Source organism: Perca flavescens, chromosome 11 (assembly GCF_004354835.1).
Source record: "Perca flavescens isolate YP-PL-M2 chromosome 11, PFLA_1.0, whole genome shotgun sequence".
NCBI classification, from domain to species: domain Eukaryota; kingdom Metazoa; phylum Chordata; class Actinopteri; order Perciformes; family Percidae; genus Perca; species Perca flavescens.
Window position 1 is genome coordinate 12472890 of NC_041341.1, and position 18344 is coordinate 12491233.

The window sequence follows — 18344 nt, forward strand, 5'->3', positions numbered from 1 at the left end:
TGATGTCTTGGGTAAGTTCATGCTGGTAACCAAGCCTTGGAATCATCAAATGACTATAATGTCTGTTATAACTTTGAGATTTAGAAAGATTTGCTAGTCTGTACTATTACACATGCCTTCATTTTTCTCAAGATAAATTAGACCTGTGCAAAAAGTATGTCAACCAAAGCACTAAACTCTCCATTCACATCTTTGTCGGACACGATCGCTGACACATTACTTAAAATAAAGTGAGGACACACAGGTCTCCTGTCCTGCACTGTGGAATGGTGGAAAACTGGAACAAGGTGTACAGTATTTCAATAAATCCTTATGAAGATAAACTTAATGGATGACAGTTATTGAAATTGGGTTGACTGAGTATTATTTGGGTTTGACTTACCTGCTAAAATACGAGTGTCTGCTTAAACGGACATTTATAAAAACGTTTTGCAGATGAAACATTCTGACTGAAAGCTATTCACAGATCAGTGTGAAAATCAAAGCAGTAAAGTCAACAACTCCAGTCTGAGGATGTTTCAATTCAATATTAAGTTCCCGATTGTGTGAGCTTTAGGAACAATGATAAAAAAACTTGCATCTGTTTAAACACATACACCAATTAATGCAGAGCATATTTTAAATAGGTTGGAAAAAGGATAGAATACGCAAAGTTGACAAAAGCTAGCAAAAGATCCAGTAACAGAATTTTCTTTTCTGTGTTTTTATGATGCATCTTTTGGTCTTTTCTCATTAGCAGATAGTATTTGCTCAGTTGTCCTAGCAGGGATATGATCTTCACACATTAAAATGTTACTAAAATATCAAGTGTTTGTGTTCATTCATTTACATCTCCACTCCACCTATTTCTATTGTTCAAAATAAATGTGCCGTAAAAAAAAAAAAAAAGCCAGCTAAAAGACACTAAAAATGGAGCTGACGGTTTGAGTAATAATTCTCTGTAGGCGTGTTACTTCTACATTACACAGTCATTTGATTCAATGTTAGAGTAAAAATATTAATATATTAATGCTCACAGTGAAACTGGCTGCTCAAGGTTAAAAAGACATTTCAATAATCTTGCTATTCAAAAACACAAGGCCAGAATAGGTAGTTATCACACAGTATGAAAATATTTAAATGAACCATATTTATGACTAGGTTTAAAGCTGTTCATGAGTCAGCTTTTACATTCGGCAAAAAGGAATAAAGTAGAAAACCAAGATGAAAGGATAGTCACAAGACCAAAGCATTGAAACATGTCATAATGACAACTTTAAGGATAAAGATAGGGTTGTTTGCTGACCCTGTAAAAAGCAACTTCCGCATAGCAACATTACCAGAACAATGGATCGGAGGAGGCAAACCTATCAACAAAGTGAGGCAGCGGAGGTACCATAAATAAGTGGAATAGTTTGGCTTTGGTTTGTGTTAGTTCCCATTAATTTGAACTTGATTATCCTACTGATAATCCTACTATGCAGTCCTTGTTATTCTGCTGTGCTTTCTTCTTATCTTAACAACTCCCTGTGTGCTTGGACTTGGTCTCTTCTTCTCTCCCTGAATCCCTCTGCTGTCTAACTCTGGCTCTCTCCTCTCTAGTCCTGTAGCTTCTCATCATACTCCCTGAAAAGCACCAGGGACCATGAGCTCATGTGCCACATTCTGCCCCCTAAAGGACTAAAAAAAGAATAACTGACGTTACAAACAAGAAACTCACTATACTGTAGTTCACAATTATACTGAGAGTAAAGTAAATCATACAGAAATAAAGAGCAATCAAGTGAATCACCTGAAAGAAATACTCATTTATGACACGCTGCAATTCACCTGAAACCGATAAAAACACTTTATTTCACTGATTATTCATAGGGACTGAAAAGAAGAGGGTATTTTGTGATTTGACCCTCCTTTCTGCACGTTTCAGTCACCATCAACCATCATCACTTGGACATTCTGCTGCAGGCACCAGGTTAAAAGAGAATACTGGACTGTACACACAGGGTAGGGGGCAATAAAACTGCCACAGCCAGTCTGGCAATACTGCAAGGCCACCATGGGCTAGAGTCACACACAGCTGAAGAATAAGTCCATGTACAGTTCCATGTCAGACACCCTGCTGACTTCTGTGTTTTGCTGAAAAGAAAACCGTGCACACATTTCAAATGAAATAATTGGAGTCTCTTTTGTTCAATATCCGTCTGAAAAGGTCATGTTTTTTGTTCTGAGTTCAGACGTTTTCTGAAAAATAAATTATCACAGAAGAATATAACGTCCTGGCAGCGGTCTGCCCACGTCAGCATCACAGGAAAGAGGAGAGGGCCATCCGTCAACCGACCTCACCCCCATCCTCATTTCAAGTCAATGTCTGGAGGCAGAGAAAACAAAGAGCAAGGGCGCACTCTTGGTCAAAGTCAAAGGTCATCATCTCACACGCAGCCGTGACATCATCCACTCAAGACCCTGGCACAACCTGGAGGTAAACAAGACATTGGGAGAGTTGTAAAGGAACAGGGAGGTGGAAGTGAGAGGGACAGGAATGAAGATAGACAGGCATTAAGATGACAGCTCTGTATGAATACTGTATTAGAACAAAATGTTTTCATACATAAAAACAAAGTCTTTCTACGGTCTAATGTAACAAGAGTAAGTAGTAAATGCAGTTCTCACCCCTCCCCAGTGAGGGCGCAGCAGGCCTGGATGTGCCACTGGTGGTCTTTGACAGAGGTAAGCTGAAGGCTCTGGGAGATCTCAGCCACAGACAAGCAACCTTTCACATCCTGCTTGTTGGCAAAGACCAACAGGCCTGCCTTTCTTAAATCCTGGAGGACAGAGACATCAAAAGAGAAGAGGGTAAATAAATTCTTTCTAAGACAAACATTAAGTATAAGGGGACACAAAATCACCATGTAATTACATGGAAAATGGCTTTTATTGCTTTGATTAAAAAAATCAAAGGGATATTCACAGACATAATTGAAGAGTTTGAGTTATAGATGAAACATCTGCACTTGACTACAGACATTTTTGTAAATTTGGCCATCTCTTTTTTATGTTTACATGATGAGCTGTGACTAACTTTTGATATAACTAAGTCTTCATCAGGGCTGCACAATATTAGGAAAATATCTAACTGCGATTATTTTTGACTGATACTGTGATTGCGATATGATTCACGATATTGGAGGGAATGATCTTTCTTTAGTTTTTTTTGGGGGGGGCCTTTTCCCTTTATTCTGAAGGGACAGTGGATAGACATGAAAAGGGGAGAGAGATGGGGGAGGACATACACACATATATATATATATATATATATATATATATATATATATGCGATTTCGATAAAATTGTGATTAATTGTGCAGCCCTAGTCTTCATCTTAAACAGTGCTGCAAAGATGGGTCACATACTGTAAAGTCCCAGTCTGCATTTTTTTAATGCCAATTGGCTGTGCTTTGCAAACTGTATTCTGAAATACTATTAGAGAATGTCCTCCTAAACATATTAAATAACACTGCATTAAAAAAAAAAAGAGCTCTGTCAGTGATCTCATATTGCTTTGCAACTGTATGTAAGTAATAATTTAAAGCTAGTCATCTTCCATTAGATGTTGACATTATGTGACATTTGTCTACCCCCAGGACCTCCAACATTTACATCTATAAAAGAAGATTAACTGATGTAATTACAATTGATATCATTTTTCATGATACTCACTTCATGTGCTAGCATTCTGTAGAGTTCCTCTTTGGTCACTGAGATCCTTTCTCTGTCTGTGCTGTCGACCACCACAATGACAAACTACTCAGAATAAATGGAGAAAAATAACGGACAATAAATTAAAGAGTATTGCATCTCAACTTTGCAAGACCATGGGCATATCTGACATAGTACAGTAGCCATTTATTCAAACTATAGCCCGACCAATGTTTGGTAATTCTGATGACCTTTTTTTTTTTTTTTTTTTTTTTGGATGCCGAAGGAAGCATCACTAGCCTTTATGAATAGCAGTGAGTCAACATAACCTGCTATCACCTCTGTGTTTGTGTAGTATGTATTCCACGATGACCTAAGGGACTCCTGGCCCCCAATGTCCCACATCAGGAAATGGGTGTTGTTGACCACAATCTCCTCCACGTTGCTCCCAATCGTAGGAGAGGTGTGCACCACCTCATTCATTGAACTATAATATACACAATGGGGGAGAGGGAGGGGGACCTTTAGGTTGTGGAGTAACACAAGCAACATTCACAAAATGACCATATCGATGTATCATACATATGGACGGATGAAACGGTGAGGATATATAAAGAAGCTTATTGATAGTGCTATGTTTGGATACTTACAACTGGTAAAGAATTGTGGTCTTGCCAGCATTGTCCAGGCCCACAATAATAACTTTGTGCTCTGAAAGGCAATAAAAGACACTTACAAAGAATTCACAAAGCTAACAGTGACATCAATATGTGTAAACTCAGCCAAGAAATCGGTTTAAAAGATGTCTTTTCATGTGGAACTGCATTGAGCGATTCAAACAACAGTCCTTTTGTGCTCAGCATTATGCTTTGTACTAAACACATACTGTAAGTAGCATAACTGAGACATTGTGGTGTATACTTTCACAGCTAGAACAGATGAGTTGAAGGGTTGTCTTAAGCAAGCTTCTACAATCAGGCTGAACCACAGGCTAGGACAACTAAGATAAATTGCTACCCTGCTGTTAATACACTAAGGTGGCAAGACAAAAGTAAGATATCCTATAGTAAGCACAATAGGATAAAGGTAAGCCACACACTGGCTACGTCGCGTGAGCGTGTCCGTTTATATTTCGGCTCCCATATTAACAGGTTACAGCTTGCACACTGCCTGCGTGACAGGCACGTCTCAGGCGCAGCTTGAGCCACGCCGAAAACGCGTGCATGCTAGAAATAGAACCGACGCCTATTTTTCACGTGACACACAAGTGTTTCCAGGCAAAATAGAATGGGAAAAGATGTTTATATGTCATTTTGACATGAATAATAAATGACATTTTGATGTTTGAAGGTCTCTAGGTTTTGACATAAATGTAATTTGAAAAAATAATAATAAATAATTAACGAAATACTCTGTAGTCTATTTTGCAGTCAATATTGCTGACGTTTTCTTTACTGTAATCAAAGTAGTATTTAGGTTTAACATGAAGTATACTGCTTGAGTGCAGTAAATCAATGGGAATCATACATGTGTACAGACAAGGCTAGCAGCAGCAGCGCCGCCTCAGACACGTTTCTGGTGTGTAAAGACATAGAAAAATCCACGCAGCTGACACGCAACAGAAACGCTACGCTCACGCGACGAGCCAGTGTGTGGCCGGCGTAAAGGACACAAGGTTACACTGCATGGGCGATCAAAGTCTTGGTTGCTTTTGCGACATTATACTCAGCTTCAAGCTTCAACAGCACTAAAGGCTCTTTTCAAATGTACAATTTAATTATATTGCAATGATCCAGATCTTGTGACGGAGAAGACAGATGAGGAACAAAGACAGTTTGGTGTTTTTAGTCACGGCCAAATGGGTAGTCAAGAGAAACTAGAGCATGACAGAAAGAGATCACGCCCACATTCTCTACACTTTTCTTTTACTATACATGTTTTAAAGTATGGCTTAGCAGAATGACCTTCACATTTTTGTCTACACAAAGCCTAGCAACGACACAACAAACACATAAATGCATGTAGATGAGGAATGCATGTAGATGAGGGATGCATGTGTCCTCTTGCTGATAAAAGCTTAAGGTGCAATGGCTCTAATACTGATGTTCAGATATTGTCCTAAATCGCATCAGTAGTTTTTACATTTTGTGAGCTTGGAGTTCTCAAGTATATCTATATATAGCTGTGTAATTGTTACTTTGAGGGAAAAGGTGGTAAAAGGGATTTCAAATGTATTTTTGCCAGTGTTTTGAGTTTCCAAGTGGGTGACCTTGTTTTTGGGGCTAAATACAGCCATGCTAGTTCACTTATGGCTAAGGTGTTGTAGGTCTGTTCAATATTATTAAGAATTATATATTTGCACAGCCTGTCATAACTTTTATGCAACTGCTTCTACCAACCAACTTATTCAGCTACATGGAAGGCACAAAGCAAAAAACAGTGAAGTACATTTGATGGAGGTTTGGCCAAAAACATAACCACATATGTCACCTTGAATCTGAAAGATAGGATACTTCCTAACAAATCACAACATCAGCCTGTTGATTGAGACTGACTGGTTCTTAAGCTTTGCATACTGCTCTGCCTTAGAGCCAATATATAGTATTGTTTTCAAGGACACACGTCTTTTTCAACAGAGTGATATAAAACACATCACAAATGCAAGAATGAAGAAATGGGCAGCAATTCACTGCAGCCTTTTACAGAGAGACAGTGAAGATAAATGTAACATAGTGAGTAATTCATAAGATGTGCCACATGATTTAATGTCTCTTTATTTGATTGTGAATAAAATGTTTTCTTGTGGTTGTGGACTTTGTTATTTCAAGGCATATTCCAGATATACCAGAGTAAAGTATTGTTGGACTACAAATTTTACAAAAGCTTCCTGTCTGGAGTACAACTTAAAATTCAGTGAAATTACAGAAAGTCCACAACCAGTGTGAACGCTGACAGAAATCTATTTTCTGTTTGATAACACTTGATGTACGTACGTTACCACATAATGTTAGGCTACAGCTGTTACAAGAGGAACTAAAACCTCACTAAGGCAAAGGAAGTGAATACTGCATGGCAAAGAGAACTGCAGAAGATAAAATGTGGGCCTTATCTATGCAGCTGTACCATGTTAAACCTAAACAAAACACCTGTGAAGGAGTTCAGTTATTTCATCAAAAACATAACAGACTGCAGGTATACATAAACATAACACACAGCTCACTACACTATATTCAGTGTTTGAAGGTCAAAAGTCAGTCTTGTGCAGCTGGAAGAGGCTACAGTATAGAGCTGGGCGATATGGAGAAAATCAAATATCACGATATTTTGGACAAAACACCTCGATATTGATACTGTAGGGTTGACTATTGGTGCTTTCACAAAATATTTTCGACAAATAATCATCAGTAATGTGGATATAATGACTAAGTGGGTAAAGGCAAATAATAAAACAGCTATAATAGTCTGGTGTGTTCAGAAAATGACATCACTTTACTGTAATGCAGCCTTTAAAAACAGGAAAAGACTTATACCATATTTTGATATCCAAAATCTAAGACGATATCTAATCTTGTATCACAATATCAATATAATATTGATATATTGCACAGCCCTACTACAGTTAAAAAAAATCTTGTTTGGACTAAAGAGGTCATGCAGGTGCTAGCTAAGCTGCTTGCATACATTCTAACTCAACGAACAGTAAACATCCCTAAATGCGGGTACAGTGCCTACAAGGGTTTTCTCTCACAATCAAAAGTAGGTCTGCAACCCAATCTGTCAATTATTTTCTCTATGAATTGTTAGGTTTAATAAAGGTCTGAAAAAGTGTATAACGCCCAAAACAATTTCCCGACATCAATTTAAAGCGAGGTCTTCAAATTGCTTATTTTGTCTGACGAAAAGTACAAAACCCAAAGATAGACGAGCCCATTTGAGAGGGTAACTAGCAAATTTGAGGTATTATTGCTGGAAAGTCTGTGACCATTATGTTGAATAAGACTTTGATACCATTGCCTTGAAGCCTTTTCAACATTTAACAGTTATGAATATGGATAACTACATTTGTAATGTCTAATCACATGCCCTCCTCACTGTGAATGAACTTCTGTTGTTCCACTGGGTTGAATCAATCAACTGGGGACAGCCATGGTAAGACTTCCTGAGACTTGGAAGTGCAGCTGGGGCTAGATCCAGGGGTTACAATGAAAGTCTTACAGACTCCAGTGACATGATGGATGGAAGCGAAATGGAGCAGAGCTCAGAGATGCTACAGAGGAAGGGGCTATTTGATGACTAACCAGACAAATATGGCAATAGCAAATAATTACAGCTTTTGCCAACGTTTATGTCAGAGAGCAGTCAAAGGATGCTTTTCTAACATTTTATAAGGCAATTAAATGTAAAGGTGCACCCAGCAACTTATTTTATTCTTTAATTTATATATAAAATACTTTTTTTATTCATTTTTAGACTGTATATTACTAATATAATAATACCACTAATATATTAGGGTCTCAATCTTGTTCACAGCTGACACCCTGACCACTTTGTAGTTATGACCAACTTTAACTGGATAGTGAACATTGTAGTTATCCCTGTTTTACAGAGGACAAGCCAAGTGTGAATGGATTTTGGGTTACCTGTATTGCTGGCATTACACTGATAAGGGGATGTGATTACAGGCAGTGCAAAGTCAATGTGATTCACTGAACTGAAGTCATTCATCGATCCTTATTGGCCCACATTCTGCTGATGTGGCTGCCTTCAGTCAAGGAACCTTATACGGATCTTTATAGTATCCTTGCCTTCAGTGTGCTCTGCTTGAGTGCCATCTCTAGTCATAATACTGGGGCTGAACGCTGGAACGTACGTTGGGACTCATGTTACAGAGGTTTTGCAATGAATCTGTTTAGTGATTCAAGATCACTATACAGGGATCGACTTGGTTTCACCTAACCTTCGCTCCATCCCCAGAGAGCATAAATAATCTAACACGAACGTTAAATGAATGCAGCAGTTTATACATAACGACATTCTTCACCACTTAGCTAATAGACGAAAACAATAACGTAATCTAAGCGGGGTAAGCACAGTGGTAAAGCGTATACACATATACAGCGAACGAAATATGATAACAATATAATACCTATATACTGTCATGTGTAGAAAGCTGTTTCCCAGGCTAGTATGAACGGAGCAGAACTGTCTTTCAAAGCGGGCCTTCTCTGACCAACGAGCTCCCATTTCTTCGAGAATACCATGAGGAATGCCAGGGCACCTTTCTTACCTTGATGGTTAAAAAGCCTCCATAGTTTTGTAAATAGTATTCCCATGGCTGACGACGAGGTTCTTTGATGCCAGATTGTAAGAATCCGCTGTAACTTAGCTAGCTAGCGTTGATGCTATTCAGTGCTACCAACTTTACCTAGCTAGCTAGCTAGCTAACTACAGAGACGAACAGCTGTCAAGGCTTTTACGTACAACCGCCATACTTGTAAGAATTAATCTTAATGATGTCTCTCCCGCAGGATGTATTTGAGTATAACGGTTAATTTGTTGCCGAAAACCAAACTAAAACGGTAACGACTGTGGAAAGCAAGTCGGCATCAGCTGGCTGTTGTGAAGTGCGCTGCGCTAGTTAGCTGTCACCCGTGCGCATGCGTACTTGCACACAGGTCCTTTTGGTACAAATGATACAAAATTGAGTAAAAGTACAATACAATTTATATATACACAGACAGAAATTTACTAATCTTAGCATATTTTTTGGAAGACAACTATATACTAATAATAATAATAACTATAATAATAATATATTAATATATATTAGATGTTCATATTGCAGCAAAATAGAATCAAATCACATAGAATAATCATTTAAGTATAAAACCATTATTGACTAGTAGTAGATTATTTTTATTATTATTTTCATTGTTTTTTATTATAGTGATATTATAGTATATTATAGTGAAATTATATTGTATTGAAAAGATCAGTCAATTCATCGATTAGTTGACCTGCAAAATGCCAGAAATACTCTGGTTCCAGCCTTTCAAATGGGAATATATGATGGTTTTCTTCTATGATACACACATCCTTTGTACACCTTTGAATGTTGGACTGTTGACAGAAACAAGACATTTGAAGACATCACCTGAGGCCATAGACTGCCTTAGGCTCTGGTTTAATTAGATTTTTCATCTTATACCCAAACAATTGATATATTTATTAGAAAATATAGATTATATTAGCCTATATTATAGTTTTGAAGTGCTCGCAAAATATGAAGAAATAAAGAAAACCAACAGGTGTGTGCTTGTTTTTGAACAAAAAACACTGCTAGCCATACAACAGCATAAGGGCAGTTTATTTCATTACAATTGTAAAATTACAGTGCACACACATTTCTAATCAATGCATCATTCTCTCACAGGCAGTAATCACATCTTTTACATTGTTGCTTCAGAGTTTTGAAACAACAACAATAAAAGCTACTGTATATGGCAGATACGAGCAGAAGTCTCCTTGTCCAGCTTCCTTTTCCAGATTCAATGAAGCACAATGAGATCTCTGGCCTATGAACTGAAAAAAAACTGAGATTTTCAACAAATATTAGATTACAAGATAGGAAGGAAAGGATATGTCATTAAAAGGTAATCAATCCTGTATTAGCTGGCAGCACACAAGTGATTTCATTTGATTAAAAAAAATGCAGCATGTCAAAGATATTGTGACAAATTTAGTGCAGTCCCGCCCAAATGCTTTCACTCATTAGGAGTCTTTAATTAAACTGAAATTGAATACATTGAAAAGAAGTTATAGCTGAAAATATGTTACTTAATACCATTGTTACTTTCTTTCATAAAAGCTTTAGTAATAAAGTTAGATGGAGGAAACATTTGAAAATATATGTTTTGATTAGATGAAAGGTGTATGCAAGGCTTTAAAAGAAGAAATCAATGGAATGGAATGAATCTACTGAATCTACTTCAAATGAATTAATGCTTCTGTCCTTCAACAATTTTTACTGTTACACATGGAAGCCCTCAATATAAATCCCTCACTAAAATTTAATTCTATCTATTCCAAATGATGTCCTGCCAAATACATGACAGACAACAGGAGCTGATAAACGCATGGCATATGAAAAAACATGCTGGCTTTACCATGCTAGTGACTCCTAGTCCTGAAAGTGTTAATTCCTTATATTAATAACTTTTTTGAAACAACTAAATCATAATATCTCTTAACAATTCAACATAACACTCAGAATCAAATTCCCATCAGATGGGAAATAAACGCTACATCTGTCAGCACACTTCTAGGTCTAAATGACCTCTCATTCCTGAGGTTTGGAGCTCTGAAGTGAATTAGTATCTGCATGATTTTCATATTTTTTGTCTTGATATGGTTAATGTTAAAAATGACATTAAGAAATAACAAAAATAGGGCACAGAGAGCTACTGTATGAACCCTGAAGAGAACACCACGACACCATCCATGTCACTTCAAAACAAAATATGTAAAACTCTGGATTTAGGAACAGGCTTCCACTGGATTTACTACACTCACATCGCAGACAGTGGTAAACAAACTTAAGGAGCATTAAAGATGCATTATACTCTTCTTCTACCTGCTCCTGGACGCGTGCAAATAGGTTCTGTGCTAATCATCACCTCTAGTGCTGTGCGGCACTGGCTTGAGGCAGGTAGTAACCAGTAATTACAGTCCGCATGCTACAGTAACAGCTGAGATGGTGGGGAGGATCCAGAAGAGCCTACGTCGCACACTATCACCTGCTAGAGTACTTCACTCACAAGCCACATTTGCAGCATATTCAGATCAGGTCCAGCTTTATCCTTCCCTCGGAAACATAACTTTTCTGCTCTTGTGCTACTTTCATTCCCGGTCCCTTCCCTTGTTCACATCAAAGCAAGAGCAGGATTCTTAATTTTTTAGGTTCAAATGCTCCTATGGCAGCAGCCAAGGCCAAAAGGAAAATGAGGTACTACACATCGACACAAAGTTGTTACAGTCCAAATGAGTGTAGTAGTTTCATCATCTTACAGCAAAGCTGCCTCAACTCTTATGTCCATGGTGGTTAGAGAAAGACAGGCCTACACTTTGTTCACAGCAGGCCACAGCTCAATGCCGGTGCCTGGAGTCATGGCTGTAGCCTCCCGGGGATCCTCGGTTACGATGAGGCTTGTAGGAATCCTGGTAGGGGTCCTGGTAGTCCTCCTCCACAAGAGGTGAGTGGTCCCGGCTGTGCTGTGACCCAGAGGACAGACGGTTGCGATTTTTCCGCGCCCGTTCATTATGGTAGTTCTCATCGGCAGGCATCAGGCTGCGACGTTCAACAGGTGAAAGGTCTGTTGTTGTGTGGTTGCTGTTGCGGTTTCTTTGGGCCTGTTGGAGAGAGAAAATACTGATTCTGTACGTTGTTTTGCTTTGTTAAACATGTGAAATAACAGTTTAGCAGCAACATGTACAGTAACGTGATACACAATTGGCAAAAGGTTTGTAAAGTGTTGCCATTATTAAATCTAATGTGCTAGTTTTATCTAATGTAAACACATGTTGATATAAGCATCATATTTAATGACATAAGACGAATGCGTGTAGTTTCCTCATTGCTGTCAATGAAACAAAGATCAAAGATCATCAGCAACATCTGAAGGCTTGAATTCAGTTAGTTACAATGGAGTCCATAGGTGAAGTTTCAAACTTTCAAAGAAATTCAGAAAAAAAAACAGTCCACTTGTCCACTGCCAATATGGCTCTCAGCTTTGGCTTTAAGGTGTACTACATTTATCAGAGGCATTTTAGCATGAGTTTTACAGGTAAGCATATAAACACACCTAAAATAGGGAGTTCAGATTTTAAATTAACTACCAAAGGAAAAAATACAAGACATAATTTTTCTTCTTTTTCTATTTGACAGGTTCACCTGAATGGCAGCTGGATACGGGGAGAGAGCAGTGGAACCCAGATTGCGTCCCAGCAGGGGGTTGAGTGGCGTGCTAAGTGAAGTGTGTGTAGCACGCCAGTATGCCTCCAGGTACTCTGCCAGGTGTTCACACGCATCTTCCAGCTGGTTCTCATCCAGAATAATATCAAACATCTCCTGAGGGGGGGGACAGAGGAAAGTGTAGCTTCACCACTGGAAAACTAAGAAGCTGCTGCTTGTTTTGTGCTGTGTAGTTTTAGATTTAAAAGGGTGTTTGAAATTCACTCACAGAAGGACACTGTGCTAGTTTTTCCGCTGCAACAAGCTGCACATTCAAGTGTTTGCTTTGAGATTTCCCTCTTGATTTGATCAGCCGCTGGAGGACCTATGGCAAGCACATGTTCAATGGAAAAACAGGGAAATATCTCCAACTATGGAACACTGACTACAATGGGTTTGGGTTACCAAGTGTAACAGTTATGCACTCTGTCTCAGACTTTACCTCACTGCCTGGTGCAGTGTGCAGTGTTAATTCTCAAAAGATGCCACCTGCAGCTTTAAGACTACATATAGTACCCTGCTAGGAGATGGCATGTGAAAATCAACACAGTTTTATGGAAGGCCATCTAGTATCCAAGGCTTTAATCTTACCTTAGGTGAGGACACTTTAACATGGACGATAATGGGTGCTAATGAGGTCTTGATGAGCTGTGCTGGATGGTTAATTGTGTCTGCATCCAACACTACCAGCTGTAGAGACCTGGCCAGCTCAAAGATCCTTTCTATTTCACTCTGAACCTCCGCTACATGAAGACAACAACATATAGCAGGAAAACTATGAACACCAAGGAATATGAAGGTTATTACATAACACTCACAGTCTCAACACCTACAAGACATGCACATCATTGAGTGGAACAGTTCCTGTAGTTTTACCCAGGCTGGAGCGGGTGTTGGATCTCTCAATGATGGCCCTCTTACTGGGGTTGTTTAGTACTGACCTCTTGGCCAACGATATGTCAGCTGTTACCCTTGTGATGGATATCCTGAAACAACACAAAACACACATGTCATACAGAGCAAACTGTCAGGAGGATGATGCATGCTACGACAGGCGCTGCTTTGCTTTGACTGCTCACCTCCCGTCAAACCTGTGCTTCAGGAAGTCAAACAGAGCCTTCTGCATCATATCTGTCACCTACAGCGATGGTTATGGAAGAAGGCGGAGGACACAGAATGAAAAGGGAAGAGGAAGGAGAAGAAGAATATCAGGTTATTAAAGGAAGATTAAGGGAAGACGTCAAGGACAGAACATACTGTCAGGCATGTTAGAAGTAAACAAAAGAGACGTACAACATAAACATCCTAACACATCTACTGGATATAATATAAAGCAGCAAACAAGTGGAAGTGGACTCTTATTATTCATTCTGAAGCCGTCCATTCAGGCTGCTGCTGAATTACACACTTGACCGAGCAATTTGTCTACGCACAGTGCGCACAGTTTCTTTCCTTCCGGCTCTTTGCTGAATGAATGTTGGCCACATTAAATAAAGTGATTAAGAGCTACAATGAGAAGTATCACAAAGACCAATGCACAGGTGATGAATTGGGGCAATCTCACAGTGCAGCCTCCAATTATGGCTTTTCCTGATGAGTATGACTGCCAGTCCAAGGCCTTTAACTGAAAAAAGATATTCAAGATGAATTAGCTTTTGTTGAGAAAGTCATCCTCAAAGGCAGACAGTCATCCAATTGGCCTGAGGTGTTTGACTAGAGGAAATTAATACATGGAATCATGAATCTAAACAGGCAAAGCTTGGTGTTAGGCTGTTGTCACTCTGATTTTTTTCCAAATGAGCTTGACAGTGACAGAGGGTTGACAGGGGAGGCATGTCCTTTGAGCTGAAACACAGCAGTAGATGGAAATGAATGCTATTAACGTGTGCAATGACTTTGGGGATCCAAAAGGTGATTAATTTCCAATTGTACTCAAGTAATGTATATAAGTACAATTATGTACTTTACATTTTTCTATTTCATGCTACTTCATACTTCAACTCCACAGGAAAATTTTGTTCTTTTTACTTCCACTACATTTATCTGACAGCTACTTTGTAGTTACTTTCTATTTTAGAGACTATTTTACATACAAACATATGATCCATTTATAAAATATGATGAAGCGTTACGGATTAAACTACCCAACAGTATATAACATAGCGATTGTACAGCTCAACCAGCTGCAACATTAAAATGCTGATTATATACATCTGAGATTAGTAATACATCAGCATTGATAATCCAATTATCCAATATATAATAATATAGTAACTGCCAAGGGCCATTATGCTGCATAACAAGTACTTTTATTTTTGCATTTTGCAGATTATACTTCTGTACCCTTCATTAGTGTATGTACTGTTTTGAATGCACAGCTTTTACTTGTAATTGAGCATTTGTGGTATAACGTTTAAGCAAAGGATCTGAATACTTTGTCTACCATTGTAACTACACCACTCTTCACACAAGCTTGACACAATGCACTTTTATTAAGCCCCATGTACTGAATAAAAGTAACTACATCCTCATTCCGGTGCCATTGGCAGAAAGAATAGCACTGCTGACACAAAATCCTGTACTTCATGAGCTTTATTATTTGTAGAACTAAATTGCTGTCTTGTATTGATTCAGGAACAATGAGCTGAAAAGGTGTCTGATGTGATTAATAGCTAAAATCTTTACTTGTTATGGAAACATTAAATGCCATTCAGTCACTCATCTCATTCCAAAACCTTAGCAGCAGTACACATTATTCTCCGTTTCTAATTTCAAACCATGCTCCACTTTTTCAGACTGATGCAGTTTACCCAGAAGGTTGTTACCATGGCAACACCAGAATGGGAAATGAAGACTGTGATTCCATGACAACTGACTCCGGCTTCCACCTCCCGCCACCTCCTTGGCCTCCTTTATTGTTTGCCCTGTGATTCCAATGGTAACTGATAATCAATGAGCAGTTTCCGTTTTAATGTTGTATCTCCATTTTAACTTTAGAGGGAATTAGCCTTGGTGGGAAACACAAGAACCTTCGTCATAATGTAACATCAGGGAATTAGTCAGCTTGCCTCATAATGGATGCAATGTCACTCTGAGAAAATTATGTCAAAGAGGGAACATGCCAGTTATCTCTAATATCCAGTTATACCTAAATCAGATCTGCAAAAATCTTTGTATTGGGATTTTTTTATTATAAAAAGTGAACCGCTCTGTCTCATACAGTAGGGAAGAGAAGTGCCTTTATATGCAAGTGCACTAGAATATTATGTATTTATTTCATTGATTAAAGTTGACTAAGTAATGTAAGATTGAAGAGATTTCAGTTGTGGCTGTGAGAAAGATTCTGAGTCAGACGACTGGAGGAGCAGCAGTGTGTTCTACCTCGTAACCTTTCAGGGACGGTCCCACCAGGACAACCGGCCTCATGGACGGAACCACGTCATACGGAGGGATGTGCTCAGCCTGGAGGGGTGGGCACACACAGACTACAGTCAGGATTTAATATTAGCAAGTGTCTCTCTAAAGAAACCAAGCACTCTTCCACGCTATATCAATGTAAATGGAATGATGCTTTAAAGCAATGCTCCATTATTGTATAAATAAAATGTTTTCATTTCATGATTTTCAATAAATGTAAAACAGTAATGATTTAAGCTATAGACATTTCATCTTGTAACATGAGAACAGTCCGCAGAGTAGAATCTGACTCGGATCCAGCAACCAATTAATTTAATATGTGTGTTGTTAAGCTTTAGTCTTTAAGAAGGTGCATTCTTTCATTCAAAGTCAATTTTGCAGGAGAACACATGTGGCTTTCAAACAATACTAAGATTTATGCAAACACAGATGTTGTTAAAATGACTAGTAGCAGTTTCCCAAATAAGCAATCCATTTTAGTTTGTTAAGAACTTGATTTTGATTAAGTTTAACTGCCACAAAAATGGCATGTTAATTAATGGCACAATATGTGGTCTAAATGTTATAAAAAGGGTAGCTTTTTAAAACATACTAACTTAAAACTCTGTTACCACTGTTAACCTACCTTTAAGGGACCTTAATAGACCTTTAAAAAGTAATTATTTCAAGAAATCAAGTTATGCTTTACATACTTTACTTTATTCCCTATAAAGTAAGCAAATAAATAAATGAATGTGTAAAATTGCCATGCTCACCACTTTCTGTTTCTGTTTTCCTGAAAAAGAAAGGAAAGATCAGGTGAGTAAGTAAATACTGGACTGGGACTATACATGAAATTATATCAGGTATTGTAACTCATCACATATTACAGGAGCTGAATAAACACTACTTTTATACAGACACAAATGCAGAGCAGAAACCAAGACAAACAATTCCCTCTGTGGATCTGACGACAGCGTTTCCTCTCAGACCTAGACAGAGTCATATCTGTGGGACCAACCTGCAGAGTTGGGGTTTGGCTTGAATGTGCCCGATACCATTTCTCCCAGACTTGAGGAGGAATTCCCACTGGACTTACTGCTATGATGATGGCAGCAGCAAATAGAAAGAGAAAAGTGTTAATGTAAAATCCAGCAAGATGTCATCCGTAAAACACCATTGACCCCTAGGAATCAGGTGACCAAACCCCCCACTCCCTGAAAAAAAAAAAAAAATCAAAGGATTTCAAGCACCCGTGGGAACCATTCAGACAATTGTGTTCAGCAGTGTATATTATTACTTGGACCTAAATAACAGAATAAAACCAGTAACTGAGTGATGTTTTTTTTCCAATTTACTTTAATATGATCCCCTGGGAGAGTGTTGAGGTAGCCTTGAGCTAAATAAAAAAGGTGAATAGCTGAAATAAAAATAGGATATATTGAGCTTGGATTAAGATGTGTCTGACTCAGATGTAACTGAATGCATATGAATCATACATTTTTGGTTAGTTTTCTCTCAACATCTCTGATGGCTTTGCTGGTTGAAACTCATCACTCCATCTGGTGGAAAATTCTGCGGCGGCCATGATCCAGACCCACCTCTGAGAGGTTGGACCACACAACACAGCTTGGCTTTCATCCACTTGACTTCCTCCCTAGCTGCCGGCTCAACTGCCAGGCTTTTACTCATCCCTACAATGGCTCTCCCCTCAACACATCCCCAATATCCTCCAACTCTCCAACTTTATCCCTTTTGATCCATGTGTCTTCTCTACACTTTCTGCTGCTGCTGCTGCTGATTCCTCCACCTCCTGAACTCTCACATCCCAGTACTCCTCCTCTACTCACCCATGGAAGCGTCCTCTCTTCTGTTCCTGCTGGAGTCGGATGTTTTCCAGCTTCAGAGGGCTCGGGATGAAGCCAATGTCACAGCCTTCTTTCACCAGGCGGCCGATCCACCAATCATTGTTGTACTTCTGTAGATTGGAGAGAACAGAGAGAAAACCTCAGGGTTTCATATGATTTTGGGAGATGAAGAAACCTAAATTTTTTTTTTTATTTATATATATATATATATATATATAATTGGTGGATTTATTTTATCAATAAATACCTCCTTAAGACATAAAAATTGCAATTTATTTTGCAATATTTAAAAACTTAATCCAAAAATAAACCTTACTTATGAATGAACCAACCACAGGCCGAAAGAATAGTTCCCCATTCCAGCATACTGAGAAACCACAAATATATATTATTTT

At 38.5% G+C, this 18344-nt stretch overlaps 2 protein-coding genes across 4 annotated transcripts in view; both read right to left on the reverse strand.

The window, feature by feature from the left end:
- Positions 1-1767: 1767 nt before the first annotated feature.
- Positions 1768-9345, reverse strand: arl5a (ADP-ribosylation factor-like 5A). The gene is made up of 6 exons (XM_028591013.1): positions 8963-9345; positions 4326-4386; positions 4015-4162; positions 3697-3780; positions 2650-2801; positions 1768-2452 (listed from the first exon to the last, which is right to left on the reverse strand). The coding sequence occupies exons 1-6, from the start codon at positions 9006-9008 to the stop codon at positions 2404-2406; spliced, it is 540 nt and encodes a 179-aa protein (XP_028446814.1). The 5' UTR covers positions 9009-9345; the 3' UTR covers positions 1768-2403.
- Positions 9346-10023: 678 nt separating this feature from the next.
- The window catches only part of cacnb4a (calcium channel, voltage-dependent, beta 4a subunit), a 36947-nt gene continuing 28626 nt past the window's right edge, over positions 10024-18344 (reverse strand). For 2 of the 3 annotated variants that reach the window (XM_028591116.1, XM_028591118.1), the window contains 10 exons: positions 17932-18059; positions 17103-17182; positions 16858-16877; positions 16067-16147; positions 13765-13823; positions 13562-13671; positions 13277-13428; positions 12915-13010; positions 12626-12802; positions 10024-12084 (listed from right to left, as the gene is read on the reverse strand). In XM_028591116.1, the coding sequence (XP_028446917.1) occupies positions 11821-12084; positions 12626-12802; positions 12915-13010; positions 13277-13428; positions 13562-13671; positions 13765-13823; positions 16067-16147; positions 16858-16877; positions 17103-17182; positions 17932-18059 (1167 nt within the window). In that variant the 3' untranslated portion in view covers positions 10024-11820. The remainder of the gene's footprint in view (positions 12085-12625; positions 12803-12914; positions 13011-13276; positions 13429-13561; positions 13672-13764; positions 13824-16066; positions 16148-16857; positions 16878-17102; positions 17183-17931; positions 18060-18344) is intronic. The other variant, XM_028591117.1, reaches the window with a different exon arrangement.